Raw genomic sequence first — 19581 nt, 5'->3', positions numbered from 1 at the left:
AGTTCACTGTCCCTCAGACTGTTGGAAGGCTGGACTATAAAAAAAACTATGAACAAATCCCTATGCACACTGCATATATCTTATTTTAAAGTAAAAAAACAAAATGGGAACAAATACAATATTTAAAATAAAGAACAAGTAAATTTAAATCAACAAACTGACCAGTATTTCAATGGGAACTATGGGCCTGCTTTTGGCTAATGAGATAGATGGTCAATGTGCTCCTCTCACTGACCACCAATGAAAGAGGTGTCCCTTCTGGAAGTGTAGCGGGGACCAGATAAATGGCCTCAGAGGGCCGCATGTGGCCCACAGGCCATAGTTTGGGGACCCCTGGTTTAAAATTAAAGGAGAAATTAAAAGCTTCCCAGACAAAAAAAACAACAACACAAAAGTCAAGGAATTCATCACAACCAAACCAATGCTGCAAGAAATGTTAAGGGGTCTGCTATAGACAGAACAGAGAAGGGAAAAAAAATCTAGTAAAAGAGGAATGTAGATTTAAAGAAAAAAATGGCAATAAACAACTACATATCAATAATAACTTTAAATATAAATGTATTAAATGCTCCAATAAAAGACATAGGGTAGCTGAATAGATAAGAAAACAGGACCCATACATATGCTGTCTACAAGAGACCCACCTTAAAACAAAAGATACACATAGACTGAAAGTAAAAGGATGGAAATAAATATTTCATTCAAATGGAAATGAAAAAAAAAAGCTGGAGTAGCAATAATTATATCTGACAAAGTCGACTTTAAAACAAAGACTATAGTAAGGGATAAAAAAGGTCACTACATAATGATAAAGGGAGCAATCCAACAGGAAGAAAAAACCATTATAAATATCTATGCACCTAATATAGGAGCACCTAAATATATAAAGCAGACTTTGGTGGACATAAAGGGCAAGATTAACAGCAATACTATAATAGTAGGAGATTTCAATACCTCACTAACATCACCGGATAGATCCTCAAGAAAGAAAATTAACATGGATTCAATTCCCGGCCAGGGCACACAAGAGAAGCGCCCATCTGCTTCTCCACCCCTCCCCCTTTCCTTCCTCTCTGTCTCTCTCTTCCCCTCCCACAGCCAAGGCTCATTGGAGCAAAGTTGGCCCAGGCGCTGAGGATGGCTCTGTGGCCTCTGCCTCGGGCGCTAGAATGGCTCTGGTTGCAACAGAGCAAAGCCCCAGATGGGCAGAGCATCGCTCCCTGGTGGGCATGTCGGGTAGATCCCGGTCGGGCACATGCGGGAATCTGTCTGTCTGCCTCCCCATTTCCAACTTCAGAAAAATACAAAAAAAAAAAGAAAGAAAGAAAATTAACAAAGAAACAGCAGACTTAAAGAACACACTAGATCAACTGGATTTAATACATATCTTCAGAACCTTTCACTGTAAAGCAGCAGAATATACATTCTTTTCAAGTGCGTATGATACATTCTCTAGGATAGACCACATATTAGGGTATAAAATGAGTCTCAACAAATTTGAGATTGAAATCATATCAAGCATCTTCTCTGACCACAATGGCATGAAACTAGGTAAACAAGATCGATAAACCCTTAGCCAGACTCACCAAGAAAAAAAGAGAAAGGACTCAAATAAAATTAGAAATGAGGGTGGAGAAGTAACAATGAACACAGCAGAAATACAAAGGATTGTAGGAAAATACTATGAAGAACTATATGCCAAAAAATTAGACAACCTAGGTGAAATGGACAAATTCCTTGAAATATATAATCTTTCAAAAATCAATCTGAAAACAAACAAAAAAAATCAATCTGGAAGAATCAGAAAACCTAAATAGTCCGATTACAACAAATGCAATCAAAACAGTTATCAGAAAACTCCCAACAAACAAAAGCCTTGGGCCAGATGGCTTCACAGGTGAATTCTACCAAATATACAAAGAAGAACTAACTCCTATCCTTCTCAAGCTATTTCAAAAAATTCAAGAGGAGGGAAAACTTCCAAGCTCTTTCTATGAAGTGAGCATAATTCTGATTCCAAAACCAGGCAAAGACAACAATAGGCCAATATCTCTGATGAATATAGATGCTAAAATTCTCAACAAAATATTAGCAAACCGGATCCAGCAATACATGAAAAAATCATACATTATGATCAAGTGGGATTTATTCTGAGGAGGCAAGGCTGGTACAATATTTGCAAATCAATCAATGTGATTCATCACATAAACAAAAGGAAGGACAAAAACCACATGATAATATCAATAGATGCAGGAAAAGCATTTGATAAAATCCAGCACCCATTTATGATCAAAACTCTCAGCAAAGTGGGAATACAAGGAACATACCTCAACATGATAAAGGCCATCTATGACAGACCCACAGCCAACATCATACTCAATGGGCAAAAGTTAAAAGCAATCCCCTTAAGATCAGGAACAAGGCAGGGGTACCCCCTTTCATCACTCTTATTCAACATAGTTCTGGAAGTCCTAGCCACAGCAATCAGACAAGAAGAAGAAATAAAGTATCCAAATTGGAAAAGAAGACGTAAAACTATCATTATTTGCTGATGATATGATACTGTTCATAGAAAACCCTAAAGTCGCAGTCAAAAAACTACTAGACCTGATAAATTAATTCAGTGAGATGGCAGGATATAAAATTAATACTCAGAAAACAGAGGCATTTTTATACATCAACAATGATCTGTCTGAAAGAGAAATTAAGAAAACAATCCCTTCACTATTGTAACAAAAATAAATAAAGTACCTAGGAGTAAATTTAACCAAGGAGGTTAAAGACTTGTACTCAGAAAATTATAAAACATTGATAAAAGAAATCAAGGAAGATACAAACAAGTAGAAGCATATACCGTCTTCATGGTTAGAAAGAATAAACATCATTAAAATATCTATATTACCCAAAGCAATTTGTAAATTCAATGCAATTCCTATTAAAATACCAATGACATACTTCAAAGATATAGAACAAATATTCCAAAAATTCATATGGAACCAAAAAAAGAAAACAAATAACCTCAGCAATCTTGAAAAAGAAGAATAAAATGGGTGGTATCACACTTCCTGATGTCAAGTTATACTACAAGGCCATTGTACTCAAAAAGCTTGGTACTGGCATAAGAACAGGCATATGAATCAATGGAACAGGACAGAGAACCCAGAAATAAACCCAGACCTTTATGGACAATTGATATTTGACAAGGGTGGTAATAGCATACAATGGAGTAAAGACAGTCTGTTTAACAAATGGTGTTGGGAAAATTGGACAGCTATCTGCAATAAAATAAACTAGACCACCAACTTACACCATTCACAAAAATAAACTCAAAATGGATAAAAGACTTAAATGTAAGTCGTGAAACCATAAGCATCCTAGAGGAAAACATAGGCAATAAGCTCACTGACATCACTCACTGCTGATTTATCTACACATGCAAGGGAAATAAAGGACAGGATAAACAAGTGGGACTATATCAAACTAAAAAGCTTTTGCACAACTAAAGACAATATAAACAAAATAAAAAGGCAAACCACACAATGGGAGAACATATTCGACCATACATCTGATAAGGGGTTAGTAATCAAAATTTATAAAACTCAACACCAGGAAGATAAACAATCCAATCACAAACTAGGCAAAAGAAATGAATAGACACTTCTCTCCAAAGAAGACATACAGATGGCCAATAAGCAGATGAAAAAATGCTCAACATCACTAATCATTAGAGAAATGCAAATTAAAACCAAAATGAGACATCACCTCACACCAGTCAGAATGGCGCTCATCAACAAATCAATACATAATAAGTGCTGGCGAGGATGTGGAGAAAAGGGAACCCTCCTGCCCTGCTGGTGGGAATGCAGACTGGTGCAGCCACTGTGGAAAACAGTATGGAGATTCCTCAAAAAATTAAAAATTGAACTGCCTCTGACCCAGCCATCCCACTTTTAGGAATATATCCTAAGAACACCACATCAATCATTAAAAAGGAGAAATACACCCCCATGTTTATGGCAGCATTGTTTACAAAGCCAAGATCAGGAAACAGCCCAAGTATCCGTCAGTGGACGAGTGGATTAAAAAGCTGTAGTACATATACACAATGGAATACTACACAGCCATGAAAAAGAAGAAAATCTTACCTTTTGCAACAATATGGATGGACCTGGAAACTACTATGCTAAATGAAATAAGCCAGGCAGAGAAAGAAAAATATCATATGACCTTACTCATTTGAGGAATCCGACGAACAGTATGCACTGAGAAACAGAATAGAGACAGAGGTGGGATCAAAGAATCCGGAGGGAAAGCGGACAGAGGGAAAGGGGATGATAGGATGATAGGATGGGATGAGAGCAGAAAAGCAAATCCTGGAGGGAAGGGGGGAGGGCATTATGAGTAGGAGGACAAGGGGGATTTACTGGGGAACACGGGGGAGGAAAGGATGTATTTGGGGGGACACTGGAATCTATGTAAACAATAAATTAAAATTTTAAAAAAGGTAGTATTGGCCCTGGCCGGTTGGCTCAGCGGTAGAGCGTCGGCCTAGCGTGCGGAGGACCCGGGTTCGATTCCCGGCCAGGGCACACAGGAGAAGCGCCCATTTGCTTCTCCACCCCTCCGCCGCGCTTTCCTCTCTGTCTCTCTCTTCCCCTCCCGCAGCCAAGGCTCCATTGGAGCAGAGATGGCCCGGGCGCTGGGCATGGCTCTGTGGCCTCTGCCTCAGGCGCTAGAGTGGCTCTGGTCGCAATATGGCGACGCCCAGAATGGGCAGAGCATCGCCCCCTGGGGGGCAGAGCACCGCCCCTGGTGGGCGTGCCGGGTGGATCCCGGTCGGGCGCTTGCGGGAGTCTGTCTGACTGTCTCTCCCTGTTTCCAGCTTCAGAAAAAAAAAAAAAAAAAAAAAAAAAAGGTAGTATTCAGCCCTGGCTGGTTGGCTCAGTGGTAGAGCATCGGCCTGGCGTGCAGAGGTCTCGGGTTCGACTCCCGGCCAAGGCACACAGGAGAGGCACCCATCTGCTTCTCCACCCCTCCCCCTCTGTCTCTCTCTTCCCCTCCCGCAGCCAAGGCTCCAGTGGAGCAGGGATGGCCCGGGCGCTGGGGATGGCTCCTTGGCCTCTGCCCCAGGCGCTAGAGTGGCTCTGGTCACAAAAGAGCGACGCCCAGGAGGGGCAGAGCATCGCCCCCTGGTGGGCAAAGCGTCGCCCCCTGGTGGGCGTGCCAGGTGGATCCCGGTTGGGCGCATGCGGGAGTCTGTCTGACTGTCTCTCCCTGTTTCCAGCTTCAGAAAAATACAAAAAAAAAAGGTAGTATTCATACATGCTCATTCTTCATAGCTTGTTGCTCAAATAGTATGGGCATCGGCTGATAACTTTTTCAAATTTTTATTAAAGAAAACCTTGTTATGCCTTACCAGGCGGTTGCGCAGTGGATAGAACGTTGGACTGGGATGCCGAGGACCCAGGTAGGAAACCCCATGGTTGCCAGCTTGAGCGCGGGCTCATCTGGTTTGAGCAAGGCTCACCAGCTTGAGCTCAAGATCAGTAGCTTGAGCAAGGGGTCACTCGCTCTGCTGTAGCCCCCCGTAAAGGCACATATGAGAAAGCAGTCGATGAACAACTAAGGTGCCACAATGAAAAATTGATGCTTCTCATCTCTCTCCCTTCCTATCTGTCTGTCCCTATCTGTCCCTCTCTCTGTCTCTCTGTCTCTGTCACATACAAAAAAAGAAAAGAAAGAAAATATTGTTATATAAGTAGGTGAAAGCTGCCAAACAATCTGCCACCAATTTTATCTCATTAGTCAATGATTCCGGCATTCTGTGAAGGTGCATTTTATTTTAATGTGATAGCTGAGCCTTACATAAAGTTCCTTAGGAGCACAATGAGAAAAACAAACAAATAAAATGGTCCACTGTAATGAATGTTTTAACATCTGTACTAAAAATAAAATCAAATAATCATAAGTATACCAAAATTAAGAACTCCATAAATGAAGCTCTCCTATCACTAAAAAACCTAATAGCCCAATTTTCCTTCTCTAATAATCAGCATATCAGTATTATTTTAGAAGAAATAGTCTGTGGCATCTTTACAATCTTCAAAAATTAAAGCTTTATAGATGTTTAACTCAAATTACATTAGATGATTGGGTCTTTTTCAATGTTAAATATTTGATGGGCTGAAGAGATGACAGTAAAAATGTTACCACAAGGAGATGTTGGTCTAACAACTAAACATTTTTTCACATATGCATTAACTTTTAACAAATATAAGCTTTCATTAGACACACTAGAAACTAGCTGACATGTCAAATGGCCTACTTACCTAAGATTATAATTAAACTATAAAACCAGGGTTATTTCCTAGGTGGACCTATCATAGCCAATCTAGAAAGCAATGGTGGAAGGGTAGGAGAACACCTCTAAGAAAAGCCAAACAATAACTTTTTTTTGACTTATGGGTTTTGTTTTGCCAAACAAAAATTTTAAAGAAAAACAAACAAACATTGTTTAATTGGAAATGGAAGTGGATACGAGTGAGAAGAACAAGAGAGGAGGCAGACTCCGTGAACAGAAGAGCACTGGAGTAACCGGCACCCGCTACTACGGCCGGTTCCATCACCAAGGCTTTCAGAGCCCTGGCTGGATTCTGCGGGAGGCTTCCTGAGACCTGGCTGTGTGATGGACATGCCCTTCACTGCTGCTGGCATACGTAGGTTTATTCTAAATCTCCATTTCTTTCTGTAACCTAAATGAGTCTCTATTCCTTTTAACCAAAAAGATATGAACACAATGACAGCCTTTTTATGTATATAAAAATAAAAGTATTTAATTGTATTCTCAGTGTTTTTTAAAAAGTAAAATTACTGTCAGTAGTTTTTAAAATAAAGTACTACTAATATATGTTATACAGTACCTTTCTTCTGAAGACCTTACGATAAATGAATATTTGTGTGTGGAAACAAGAAAACTAGTTTCTTAGATTAAACCATATTCTAACTCTAATTACTATTACTATCCTTCATAATTCAAAGAGGAAACCACTGAGGACACTGACTCTATAATGGAATAGGAACAAGATTTTCCTGTCATCTTAGAATTTCAGCCAAAGCTCTCCCTTTATACTGGCTAGTGGCCTCTGAGGAACCTGGTATGACAGCTCTGCCCAAACACTGGAGACAAGGGAGACAAGTTCTCCTACACTCTGCAGAGAGGCACTAGTCCTCTCCATGCAGGAATTATTTTAAAAGAATTTTTTAAAAAGGAAAAATCAACTCTAAAACCAAAGCAGAAATGAATAAAGCCATCAAGGCAGAAGCTGTGAGCTCGACAAGAAGTGCTGTGGCGTCCCCCGAGATAAGCCCTGGGCCCAGCACAGGAGTACCCTGAAAAGAAGCATCTGAGGAGTGAGGCCCGAGGGTGAGAGCCCACAGGCTGGTACTCGCTTCAGGGAGGATATCCTCATCAGCAACCAAAGCAGGTGGCAAGGAGTTCAGGCAAGAACTTGACATGTATCCTCAGGATCACAGGAGTACACAGGATGAAGACAAGAGACTGGTACCCAGCCTGACCAGGTGGTGGCGCAGTGGATAGAGCGTCGGACTGGGATGCGGAAGGACCCAGGTTCGAGCCCCCGAGGTCACCAGCTTGAGCGCGGGCTCATCTGGCTTGAGCAAAGAGCTCACCAGCTTAGACCCAAGGTCCCTGGCTCCAGCAGGGGGTTACTCGGTCTGCTGAAGGCCCGCAGTCAAGGCACATGTGAGAAAGCAATCAATGAACAACTAAGAAGTCACAACGCGCAACAAGAAACTGATAATTGATGCTTCTCATCTCTCTCCGTTCCTGTCTGTCTGTCCCTGTCTATCTCTGCCTCTGTAAAAAAAAAAAAAAAAAGAGAGAGAGACTGGTACCCAGTTCTTCTCTGCAGAAGTCCAAGGACAGGAAGCTGGCTAAAGCTGCCCATGCAGTAGGAGTTGGAGAAAAAAGATGTTATGCTTCTTGTGGCCTAAGTAGACACCATAAAAAGCGATCTGGCTAGAGCTGTCCCCTAAGGACTCCACCCAAGAAGACCAAGTTCAAGTGCAAAAGGGTCCCAGCAGAAGGCAGTGATGTGAGGTGTTCGTCTAGACTCTAGAGTCATATAAGGCATCAAAGAGTGGAGTATTGGGGAGTTCCTGTGGGAAGTCTTGAGGAACCCACCAATGTACCCCTCAACAAAGACCTAGCATGTCAACATTTATCACACCAAAGGCCCTGCACTTCCAACTCTGATATTTCACTCTCATCTTCTATTTCTGTCATTCTGACCCTAGAAAAGCCAGGCAAACAGAGAGAGGAGGAGGGAAAGAAGAAGAACAATCACTCTTCCCTCTCCACTGCTGATCCTGGGCCATGACTGAGTAAGAGGAAGGGGTTAAGCTTTGAGTGGCACAGAAGTTTTCGTTTTGATTGGATGGCATCCATTATTATCTAAACACAAAGCAATCTGAATCCCCCCCAAGGTGAAAGAAGCTATGGAACATTAAGAGGTCAGACATGGTGATCCAACACAGCTTGTTTAAAGAACTCATACAACTCAACACCAAACAAACAATCCAATTAAAAAATAGGGAGAGGAACTAAACAGATACCTATTCCAAGAGGACACATAAATGACCAGCAGATAGATGAAAATATGTTCAACTTCACTAGCTATTTGGGAAATGAAAATCAAAACTACAATGAGATACCACCTGACACCTATTAGAATGACTATTATCAACAAGACAGGTAATAGCAAGTATTGGAGAAGTTGTAGAGAAAAAGGAACCCTAATTCATTGCTGGTGGGAATGTAAACTGGTACAGCCATTATGGAAAACAGGTTGGTGGCTCCTCAAAAAATTAAGACTAGAGTTACCAGATGACCCAGCAATCCCTCTGGATATCTACCTGAAAAACTCAAAAACATTTATTCACCAAAATATATGAACCTTTATGTTCACTGCAGCATTATTCACAGTGGCCAAGACATGGAGACAACCAAAGTGTCCTTCAATAGAGGACTGGATGAAGAAAACATGGCACATATATATATTATACTATGGAATACTACTCAGCCATAAGAATAGCTGAAATGCTGCCATTTGTGAAAACATGAATGAACATTGAGAATATTATGCTAAGCGAAAAGAGACCAAAAGAAAGCTAAAGCCCATATGATTTTGCTCATATGTAGGATATAAAACTGAAACTCACAGACACAAACAGTATGGTGGTTACCAGAAGGAAGGGGTGGGGTTAGTAAAGGGTAAACAGGGCCTTTTGACTTTTGGTGGTGGATGTACGTGTATCACAGAAATGCACACTTGATTAAAATCTATATAACCCTATTGACCAATGTCACCTCAATAAATTTAATTTTAAAAAAATAAAGGAACTGGTGAGAAGGTTTCAAGCTATTTCAGGATCATATCTGATTGCATTTAATCCATTTTATAAAATATTTACACTTTTAACTGTTTAATCTTTAACATCACACAAACCTCACCTTTGATAAAAGGCCTTCTGCCTCTATACTGTATCCTTTAAGGTCTTCATGTAATTTCTGCAAATTCTGTATAACTCTTCTTTGATGTTCATCGTCCTTTAACTCATGAGCTTTAATCAGAAAGTCGTAGTGGTCCAGAGGTCCGTGGCAAACAGCCAAAGCTTTCATATAAGCTTCTGTAGCCACAGCTGGAGGCATACTCTCAGGCGTCTGAACTGTATAGGCTATAAACAAAAAAATAGATATAAAATTTTAGACTCTTAAATGAAGATATTTCATAGTGCTCTACATATGGTCACAATAAAACTTTTAACCAGTTACAAGATATGTATGCTTATAATTGTCTCAATAAAAGGGAAGAAACCCAAATGCATAAGCTATGATTATAACCCTTCTTCTATAAAGCCTAACCTGCAGTAGAGTCTCTGCTCTGCTTCCCCTCCATTCAGTGAGGCCCTTCGGTTCAGCAGCTCTCCCTACAGCAGGGCTGGTCCCTTCCTTTGAGTTAGGCCTAATTCTGGTTCTTGAGTAATGGAGACATAGAGACAAAGGGTTTTCTACTGCACTTGAATTCTCTGTCCAAAACCACACAGCATTCAGATGTTACCACATTATTCCAGGCCTCTGCTTAGGAGATTCTTTCCCTTTTCCATAACCTTTACGTTGAACACAAAGACTTGGAACACAGTAGTGTCTGTTTCTAAGCAGGCTGGTGTTCTGATCTCTTTTTTTAGCCTTCCTGGGAGAGAAATTATTGGTCATGGTAAAGTCCAATCAAGACTGCATTCCTTGGCCCTGGTCAGTTGGCTCAGCGTTAGAGCGTCGGCCCAGCATGTTGAAGGCCCAGGTCACGGCACACAGGAAAAGCGCTCATCTGTTTCTCCACCCTTCCCCCTCTCCTTTCTCTCTATCACTCTCTTCCACTCCTGCAGCCAGGGTTCCATTGGAGCAAAGTTGGCCCACGTGCTAGGATGGCTCCATGGCCTCCGCCTCAGGCACTAGAATGGCTCTGGCCGCAGTGGAAAAACGGCTCAGATGAGCAGAGCATCACCCCCAGTGGGCATGCTGGGTGGATCCCGGTCAGGCACATGTGGGAGTCTGTCTGTCTGCCTCCCAGCTTCTCACTTCAGAAAAATACAAAAAAAAGACTGCATAATTATTTTTCAGAAGCAACAATAAACAGCTGTAAACCCGCACATGTTTTAAAAAAAAAACTTTGAAAGGTATATTGTCAGTGTTTCTCTTGTTTGATTAAAGACCATGTTTCCTTTGTTTCGATATGTAAATTACTTTAGAAAAAAGTAACAGTCACAATGTTATTTCCATTCTTTTCCAAAGAGAAGAAAAGAATTCCTAAAAAATCCATGAGTGTTTGGGATAGGGCAAAGCTATCTTCTAATAGCTGTCTGCCTTTCTGAACAGAAGTTTTAGTTAAGTACAAGGCTGCCCCATTAAATATTTCATTTCCTAACCTTTCTTACAGCCAAGATGGCCATGGAACCAGTTCTAACCAAATGGGATGTGAGCTATAATGTGTGAAGCTTTGGTACACAAGCTTAAAGGGCAAGAGTAAATCCCCTGGCCCTGTCTGGCTGGCTCAGTGGTAGAGCATCAGACGGGCATGTGGATGTCCTGGGTCAATTCCCGACCAGGACATGTAGGAGCAGCGCCCATCTGCTTCTCCACCCCTCCTTCTCACTTCTCTCTCTTGCTTTTCTTTCTCTCTCTCTCCCCCTCCTGCAGCCATGGCTCGATTGAAGCAAGTTGACCCCAGGTGCTGAGGATGGCTCCATGGCCTCTGCCTCAGGCACTAAGAAGAGCTCAGTTGCTGAACAATAAAGCAACAACACACTAGATAGACACAGCATCACCCCCTAGAGAGCTTGCCGGGTGGATCCCAGCCGGAGTATATGCAGGAGTTTGTCTCTGGCTCCCCTCCTCTCACTGAATAATAAATAAATAGTAAATTCCTCCCCTTTTCTCCCTCTCCTGACAGGAATGACAGTTCATGACTGCACCTAGAAGAGTCAACCAGGCAAGGAAAAGCATGCAGAATGCTGACCAAAGCAAAGTAACGTTATCCAACAATGAAGAGCTGCCAAACCAGCCCTGGACCGCCTGCTTGGAATTTTATGTAAAAGAATAACAAACTTCTAACATTTCAAGCAGTGTATTTTGGGGTGTCTTTGTTACAGGGGCCTAATTGAACCCTAACTGATACAGGGCTTACAGCCTGCAAAAGAGAATATAAGAATCTCCTGGAACCTTGGGCCTCACAGGGCCAGGATGAGGCTTGGGTTCAGTGTTGAAGCTGGAGGCATAGGTTCAAAGTTGTGTAAAGGTTTCCAGCAATTTGAGATATTTACCAGCATGGTATAAGAAGAAATATATTTGGTCTTTGTCCACAGTCCCCAACACAGGGCTCCTAAAAACCCTGGCATTTCCTGAATGATTGGCAGTCTCCTTTGCTATTCATAATTAGCACCTTCCTAGCACACCTAAGTTATGCTAGGGAGGTAACTTAGAGCAGGGCCCCAAGATAGTTTCAGGACAGGCCCGGTCCCCAGAAGGACCAGGTATATAGAGGGTTAAAACTTTTTTTCCCATCTACTCATCTCCTGGGAGGGGCAGGGAAGCTAGACCCTACATTCATTTTTTTTTCAAATCAATATTTAAAAAGCTTCCGCGTTGCTGAACACAGAAGTTCTGCATGCCTCTCCTTGCCTGGTGCACCATGAGAGGGCATGGACGCTCTTATCTCTTGCTCTATGCATCTCTTCCATTTGCCTATTTCTGAATTATATCCTTTATAATAATCTGGTAAATATAAGGAAAAGGTTCTGAGTTCTACAATACATTTCTAGCAAATTATCGAACCTGAGAGTGGGTTGTGGGAACCCCTGAATTTATGGTCAGCCATGCAGAAATGTGGGTGGTTTGGGCAGCCCATTACAGCTGGCATCTGAAATGGGGGCAGTCTTGTCAAACTGAGCCCTTTAACTTTCGGGATCTGATGCCACAACTTTAGGAAGTGTCAGAACTGAACTTAACTGTTGCTTACCCATTGGTATTGAAGGGCCTGAGAATCTCACACCAGGAAATGCTCTCTTCCACCCACTCCTTTAATTTTCTGGAGTCAACCAGGTAAGAAACCCAAGAGAAATGCTAATTTCCTTTCCCTCAATCCCATAACCTCTTTCCCCAGCCCTCATCTTGATTCTCAATCAATCATCAATGCTACTCAATTTTATATCCTAAATATTCTGAAATCCATTCCCTGCTCCCCCTTCTTCAGACTACCACCCCAAATGAGGCTCTCATTATCACTGACTTAGCCTCCCTGCCTCTGACCACCGCCTGCCTCAAATTTACCACTACCATAATCTCTAAAGTATTTTCCATCGACTACAAGAATGATCTTGCTAAAATCCAAATGTGCTATTAGCAATAATATGCTTGAAATTCAGCTCGTTGTTTAAAGAAATGGTTTTCAAACATAATTTTAACAGCAGCACCTACTTTACATATACAACCTTCCATGGAATCTTAATTTTTTTTAATAATTTTATTTTTTTAATGGGGCGACATCAATAAATCAGGATACATATATTCAAAGATAACAAGTCCAGGTTATCTTGTCGTTCAATTATGTTGCATACCCATCACCCAAAGTCAGATTGTCCTCTGTCACCTTCTATCTAGTTTTCTTTGTGCCCCTCCCCGGAATCTTAATTTTTTTAAAGAGAAAAGTGGGAAAGGGGACAGGAAAGTCCCACCCTCTTCACATCTCCCTCATTCCCACACCCATACCATCCCTATTTCCAAAGCAGCCCCTGATACCAACTCCCCACCTTATAGGATCATATTAACTATGAATAATGTCCAGAAATAGTGGAGGCCTAAGATTACTGCTCTTAAAGGGGCCTGTTTGCAAAGATGGGCTCTTGGCTGGGAATTTGGGATTCCAAGAGGGTTCCCACCATTCCCAGAAATGGGAAGAGTGACCCACGTATGAGCAATGTTGTTTATGCTGAATACCTAGTTTCCTTCTACAAGTCTGGAATGTTGGTACATGCTGGATAGAGAGGCCTGTTACTACCCCCAACCCTAGGCATGGAGTCTCTAATGAGCTTTCAAAATATAGAACATTTCACACCTGTTGTCACAATTTGTTGCTGAGGGAAGCAAGAGTGTTCTCTGTGACTCCACTGGGAGAAAACTCTTGGATGCTTGTGCCTAATTTTCTCCAGATTTTTTCCCACATACCTTTTCTCTTTGCTGATTGTGCTTTGTATCCTTTAACTATAATAAACCATAGCTATGAGTCCAACTATACACTGAGTCATATGAGTCCTCCAAATCACCAAATCTGGGAGTAGTTATGGGGATACCCAACAAAGATAGTATCCTCATTCTGAGTTCAAGGAATCCATAATAGGCCCCAGCCTCATTTTCAAACTACTGTTCCTCTACTCTCCAAAATGCATTCAGTGACACAAAAAATGATTGAGTACTCACCACATACAATGGGTAATATAATGAAAAACAGGGAATATCAAAGTTGTTTTTTTTTTCCTTTTTGTATTTTTCTGATGCTGGAAACCGGGAGGCAGTCAGACAGACTCCCGCATGAGCCCGACTGGGATCCACCCGGCACGCCCACCAGGGAGCGATGCTCCGCCCATCCGGGGCGTCACTCTGCTGCAACCAGAGCCATTATAGCGCCTGAGGCAGAGGCCACAGAGCCATCCCCAGCGCCCGGGCCATCTTTGCTCCAATGGAGCCTTGGCTGCGGGAGGGGAAGAGAGAGACAGAGAGGAAGGAGAGGGGGAGGGGTGGAGAAGCAGATGGGTGCTTCTCCTGTGTGCGCTGGCCAGGAATCAAACCCAGGACTCCCGCACACTAGGCTGATGCTTTACCACTGAGTCAACCAGTGAGGGCCTCAAAGTTTGTTTGTTTTTAAGTGGGGGTGGAGGGACAAAAAATTCTACCAATAATATATAAAAATTAACTGGCAGTAGCAAGTATATATAATTTGGGTACAGAGAAACTAGTTATGAAACTGGTTATTCTAACTGGGAAATATTAAAGGCCCAAAATAGGATGGGCAATAGTAGGAATTAAGATTATTTTGTTATTAGAAGGTCCTTGTGGCCCTGGCTGGTTGGCTTTGTGGTAGAGCGTCGGCCTGGCATGTGGATGTCCCAGGTTCGATTCCCAGTCAGGGCACACAGGAGAAGCACCTATCTGCTTCTCCACCCCTCTCCCTTTCCATACTTTCTCTTTCTCTTTCTTTCTCTCTCTCTCTCCACCCCTACTGCAGCCATGCCTCAATTGGAACGAGTTGGTCCCAGGTGCTGAGGATGGCTCCATGGCCTCCACATCAGGTGCTAAAAAGAGCTCGGTTGCTGAATAACAGAGCAATGCCCCAGATGGCTTGCCGGGTGGATCCTGGTCAGGGTGCATGCAGGAGTCTGTCTCTGACCCCCCTCCTCTCGCTGAATTTTTTTTTTTTTTTTTCATTTTTCTGAAGCTGGAAACGGGGAGAGACAGTCAGACAGACTCCCGCATGCGCCCGACCGGGATCCACCCGGCACGCCCACCATGGGGCGATGCTCTGCCCACCAGGGGGCGATGCTCTGCCCATCCTGGGCGTCGCCATGTTGCGACCAGAGCCACTCTAGCGCCTGAGGCAGAGGCCACAGAGCCATCCCCAGCGCCCGGGCCATCTTTGCTCCAATGGAGCCTTGGCTGCGGGAGGGGAAGAGAGAGACAGAGAGGAAAGCGCGGCGGAGGGGTGGAGAAGCAAATGGGCGCTTCTCCTGTGTGCCCTGGCCAGGAATCGAACCCGGGTCCTCCGCACGCTAGGCCGACACTCTACCGCTGAGCCAACTGGCCAGGGCTCCTCTCGCTGAATTTTAAAAAAGGAAGGTGCCTGACCTGTGGTGGCGCAGGGGATAAAGCGTTGACCTGAAATGCTGAGGTCGCCGGTTCAAACCCTTGGGCTTGCCTGGTCAAGGCACATATGGGAGTTGATGCTTCCTGCTCCTCCCTCCCCTTTCTCTCTCTCTCTCTTTCACTCTCTCTCCTCTCTAAAAATTAATAAAGTAAAAAGAAAATTTAAAAAAAAATTAGTAAAGACCAAAAAAAAAAAAAAAGGAAGGTACTTGCACTACCTGTGAAGTGATGTAGTGTTATTTGAAAGTGAATTTGGGTCAATTATAGGTGTATATCACAAACTCTAGGGCAACCACTAAAGAAAAAAGATTTTGAAAAAAAGGATATATAATTGATTGCTGGGAAAGGAGAGAAAATAGAATCATTTAAATGCTCAATTAAACCACAAAACAGGCTGCTCTCTCTCTCTATGGAGCATGCCTGTACTTCATCCTCTCTCCTTTCCCCAGGCATGCTTTCTCTGCTTTTCTTTCTCCTAAGCTCCAAGGCCCTTCTTTTGACTCCATAACTTGTTTCCTGAGCCCATGCAGTTCAGCAAGCTCACGGCTTCCATAGCTCACTTCTTCTACCCCTGTGACTTTCTAAATGAACTTCTGCTTGCATTTTTTTAAATAAGTGACAAAATAGGAAGAACAAAAGCAACTAATAGAAAGCAGTAACAAAAATGGTAGATATTAATCCAACTGTATCAATAATTATTTTAATGTCAATGGCATAAATGTACCAGTTTAAAGACAGATTGTCAGAATGGGCCAAAACACAAGACCCAACTATATGTTGTCTACAAGAAACCCACTTTAAACATAAGATTCTTATAGATTAAAAGTAAATAGATAGAGAAAAATATTCTATGCCAACACTAGTAAAAACAAATTATTATATTTTTTTCTGAATTAACCATATTAATTTCAGACAGAGCAAACTTCAAAGCAGGAGTAGTTATTAGAGCTAAAGAAGGGAATTATATAATGGTAGAGGAGTCAATTCTCCAAGAAGACATAACAATTTCTTAATGCATATGTACCTAACCACAGATCATCAAGCTAAACTATCTGAGGCAAAAAAATTGATAGAACTGAAAGGAAAAACAGATGACTCTGCTATCATACTTGGAGACTTCAACACCCCACAAGCAGAACTGTTGGACAAATCCAACAGACAGAAAATCAGAAAGGACAGAGTTGAACTCAACACCACCATCAATAAACTGACTATAACTGAAATCTAGAGAATATTTCAAGCAACATCAGCAGAACACACATTCTTCTCAATCTCACATTCACCAAGATGAACCACATTCTGTGCCATAAAACACATCTTAACAAAGTTAAAAGCATAGAAATCATACAATGTAAGCTTTCAAATCACAATGAAATTAAACTAGAAATCAATAAAAAAAAAAGATTACTGAAAAATTCTAAAATTTGTGGAGATTAAATAACATACTTCTAAATAACATACGGGTCAAAAAAGAAATCTCAAAAAGTATGTTGAATAGGTGGAATTAAAGTAAACACAATTATCAAAATTTGTAAAATGCAGAAAAAGCAGTGCTTAAGGGAAATCTGTAGCAATTAATAATGCATATATTAGAAAAAAATCTAATATCAGTCATCTAACTTTTCACCTTAGAGAACTAGAAAAAAATTAGCAAATTAAATCAAAGTGTATAAAATAAAAGAAATAAAAAATTAGAGCAGAAATCAATGAAGTTTAAAATAGAAAATCAATACAGAAAGCCAATTAAACCAAAAGCTGGTTCTTTGAAAAGATCAGCATCTAGCCAGGCTAACCAGGAAAAATGAGAGAGGACAGAAATTACTAATATCAGAAATGAAAGAAGGACATCACTATAGAACATATAGACAAAAATAAAAAATTTTTAAAAGGATAGTAAAGCAATACTAAGAACAACTCAATCCACACATTTAATAACTTAAATAAAATTGAAAAATTCCTTGAAAGACACAATCTGTAAAACTCACACAAAAAGAAACAGAAAATCTGAATAGGACTACATCTATTAAAGAAATTGAGCCTGACCTGTGGTGGTGCAGTGGATAAAGCGTCAACCTGGAATGCTGAGGTTGCCGGTTCAAAACCCTGGGCTTGCCTGGTCAAGGCATTTATGGGAGTTGATGCTTCCTGCTCCTCCCTCCCCCTTCTCTCTCTCTCTCTCATTCTCTCTCCTCTCTAAAAAAATTAATAAAAGTAAAAAAAAAAAAAATTAAAAAAAAAAGAAATTGAATCAATAATTAATTATCTTCCAAAACAGAAAGCATCAGTCCCAGATGGGTTCACTGGTAAATTCTACCAAGCATTAAAGAAAGAAATTATACCAATTCTCTCCAATCTCTTTCAGAGAAAAGAAGAAGGAATAATTCCAAACTCATTCTATGAGGCCAGCACCTACCCTAATACTAAAATCAGACAAAGACATTGTAAGAAAAAAAAAACTACAGACCAATAAGTCACAAGAACATAGATGCAAAAATGTCCAAAAAATACTAGCAAATCAAATCCAACAATATATGGAAAGAATTATACACTATAAATAAGTGGATTTATCCCAGTAATGCAAGGTTGGTTCAACATTGAAAAATCAATTAATGTATTCCATCACATCAACAGGCTAAGAAAAATCACAACACTATCAATAGATGCAGAAAAATCACCTGACAAAATCCAACACTCACTGATAATAAAAAATCTCAGTAAACAAGAAATAAACTAGGAACTTCTTCATCTTGATAAAGAATATCTACAAAAAAAACCTACAGCTAATACCATGCTTAATAGTGAGAAACTAGAAGCAATGATCAGGAACAAGACAATAATGTCTCCTTTCATAACTCCTTGTCAATATTATACTAGATCCTGACCAAGCAGTGGCACAGTGGATAGAGCGTCGGACTGGGACATGGAGGACCCAGGTTCGAAACCCAAGTTCACCAGCTTGAGCACGAACTCATCTGGTTTGAGCAAGGCTTACCAGCTTGAGCCCAAGGTTGCTGGCTTGAGTAAGGGTTCAATCAGTCTGCTGTAGCCCCCAGTCAAGGCACAAATGAGAAAGCAGTCAATAAACAACTAAGGTGCTGCAACAAAGAATTGATGCTTCTCATCTCTCTCCTTTCCTGTCTGTCTGTCCCTATCTGTCCGTCTCTCTCTCTCTCTCTCTGTCACAAATATATATCATACTAGAACTCCTAGTTAATGTATAAGACAAAAAAAAGGAATAAAAGGTATACTAATTGGGAATGAAGAGATAAAACTATCTTTGTTCATAGATGACATAATCATCTATGTAGACAATCCAAGAGAATTAACAAATAATTCCTGGATGTAATAAACAACAACAGTCAAGTTTCAGGACACAAGGTTAATATATAAAAGTGGAATTTAAAATTAAAAAACACAACACCATTTACATTAGCAGCCCATAAAAATGAAATACTTAGGTATAAATCTAACAAAATATGTACAAGATCTATTATGAGGAAAACTTCAAAATTCTGATGAACAAAATCAAAGAACTTTAAAACAGAGAAATAGTCCACATTCATGAACTGGAAGACACAATATTGTCAAGATGTCAGCTCTTTCCAATTTGATCTATATATAAATATTAAATGCAATCCTAGTCAAAATCCAAGCAAGTTATTTTGTGGATACTGACAAAATAATTCTAAAGTTTAAAAGAAAAGGCAAAAGACCCAGAAGAGACAACACAATATTGAAAGAAAATAACAAAATTAGAGAACTGACACCATCCAACTTCAAGACCTACTATAAAATATAAAACTACAGTAATCAAAGGAATAGACAGGTCAACATAGCAGGATATTGAGCCCAGAAACAGACCCCCATAAATATAGCTAACTAATTTTTGACAATAGAGCAAAGGTAATACTACAATACAGCAAAAATAATCTTTTCAACAAATGGTGCTGGAACAACTGGACATCCACCAGCAAAAAAATAAATCTAGACACAGACCTTCCACTCTTCACAAAAATTAACTCAAAATGAATCATAGATCTAACTGTAAATCATAATAAAACTATAAATATAACTCCTAAAAGATATCCTAG

The 19581-nt window shown here is 40.8% G+C and overlaps 1 protein-coding gene across 3 annotated transcripts in view; it reads right to left on the bottom strand.

Moving 5' to 3' along the window:
• The window catches only part of AFG1L (AFG1 like ATPase), a 244127-nt gene that overhangs the window by 206121 nt on the left and 18425 nt on the right, over positions 1-19581 (bottom strand). For all 3 annotated transcript variants that reach the window (XM_066248232.1, XM_066248231.1, XM_066248230.1), the window contains exon 2: positions 9533-9756. In XM_066248232.1, the coding sequence (XP_066104329.1) occupies positions 9533-9730 (198 nt within the window). In that variant the 5' untranslated portion in view covers positions 9731-9756. The remainder of the gene's footprint in view (positions 1-9532; positions 9757-19581) is intronic.

Source organism: Saccopteryx bilineata, chromosome 12 (assembly GCF_036850765.1).
Source record: "Saccopteryx bilineata isolate mSacBil1 chromosome 12, mSacBil1_pri_phased_curated, whole genome shotgun sequence".
NCBI lineage: Eukaryota > Metazoa > Chordata > Mammalia > Chiroptera > Emballonuridae > Saccopteryx > Saccopteryx bilineata.
The sequence above is the reverse complement of the archived record's forward strand: the minus strand, read 5'-3'. Positions and strand labels throughout refer to the sequence as shown.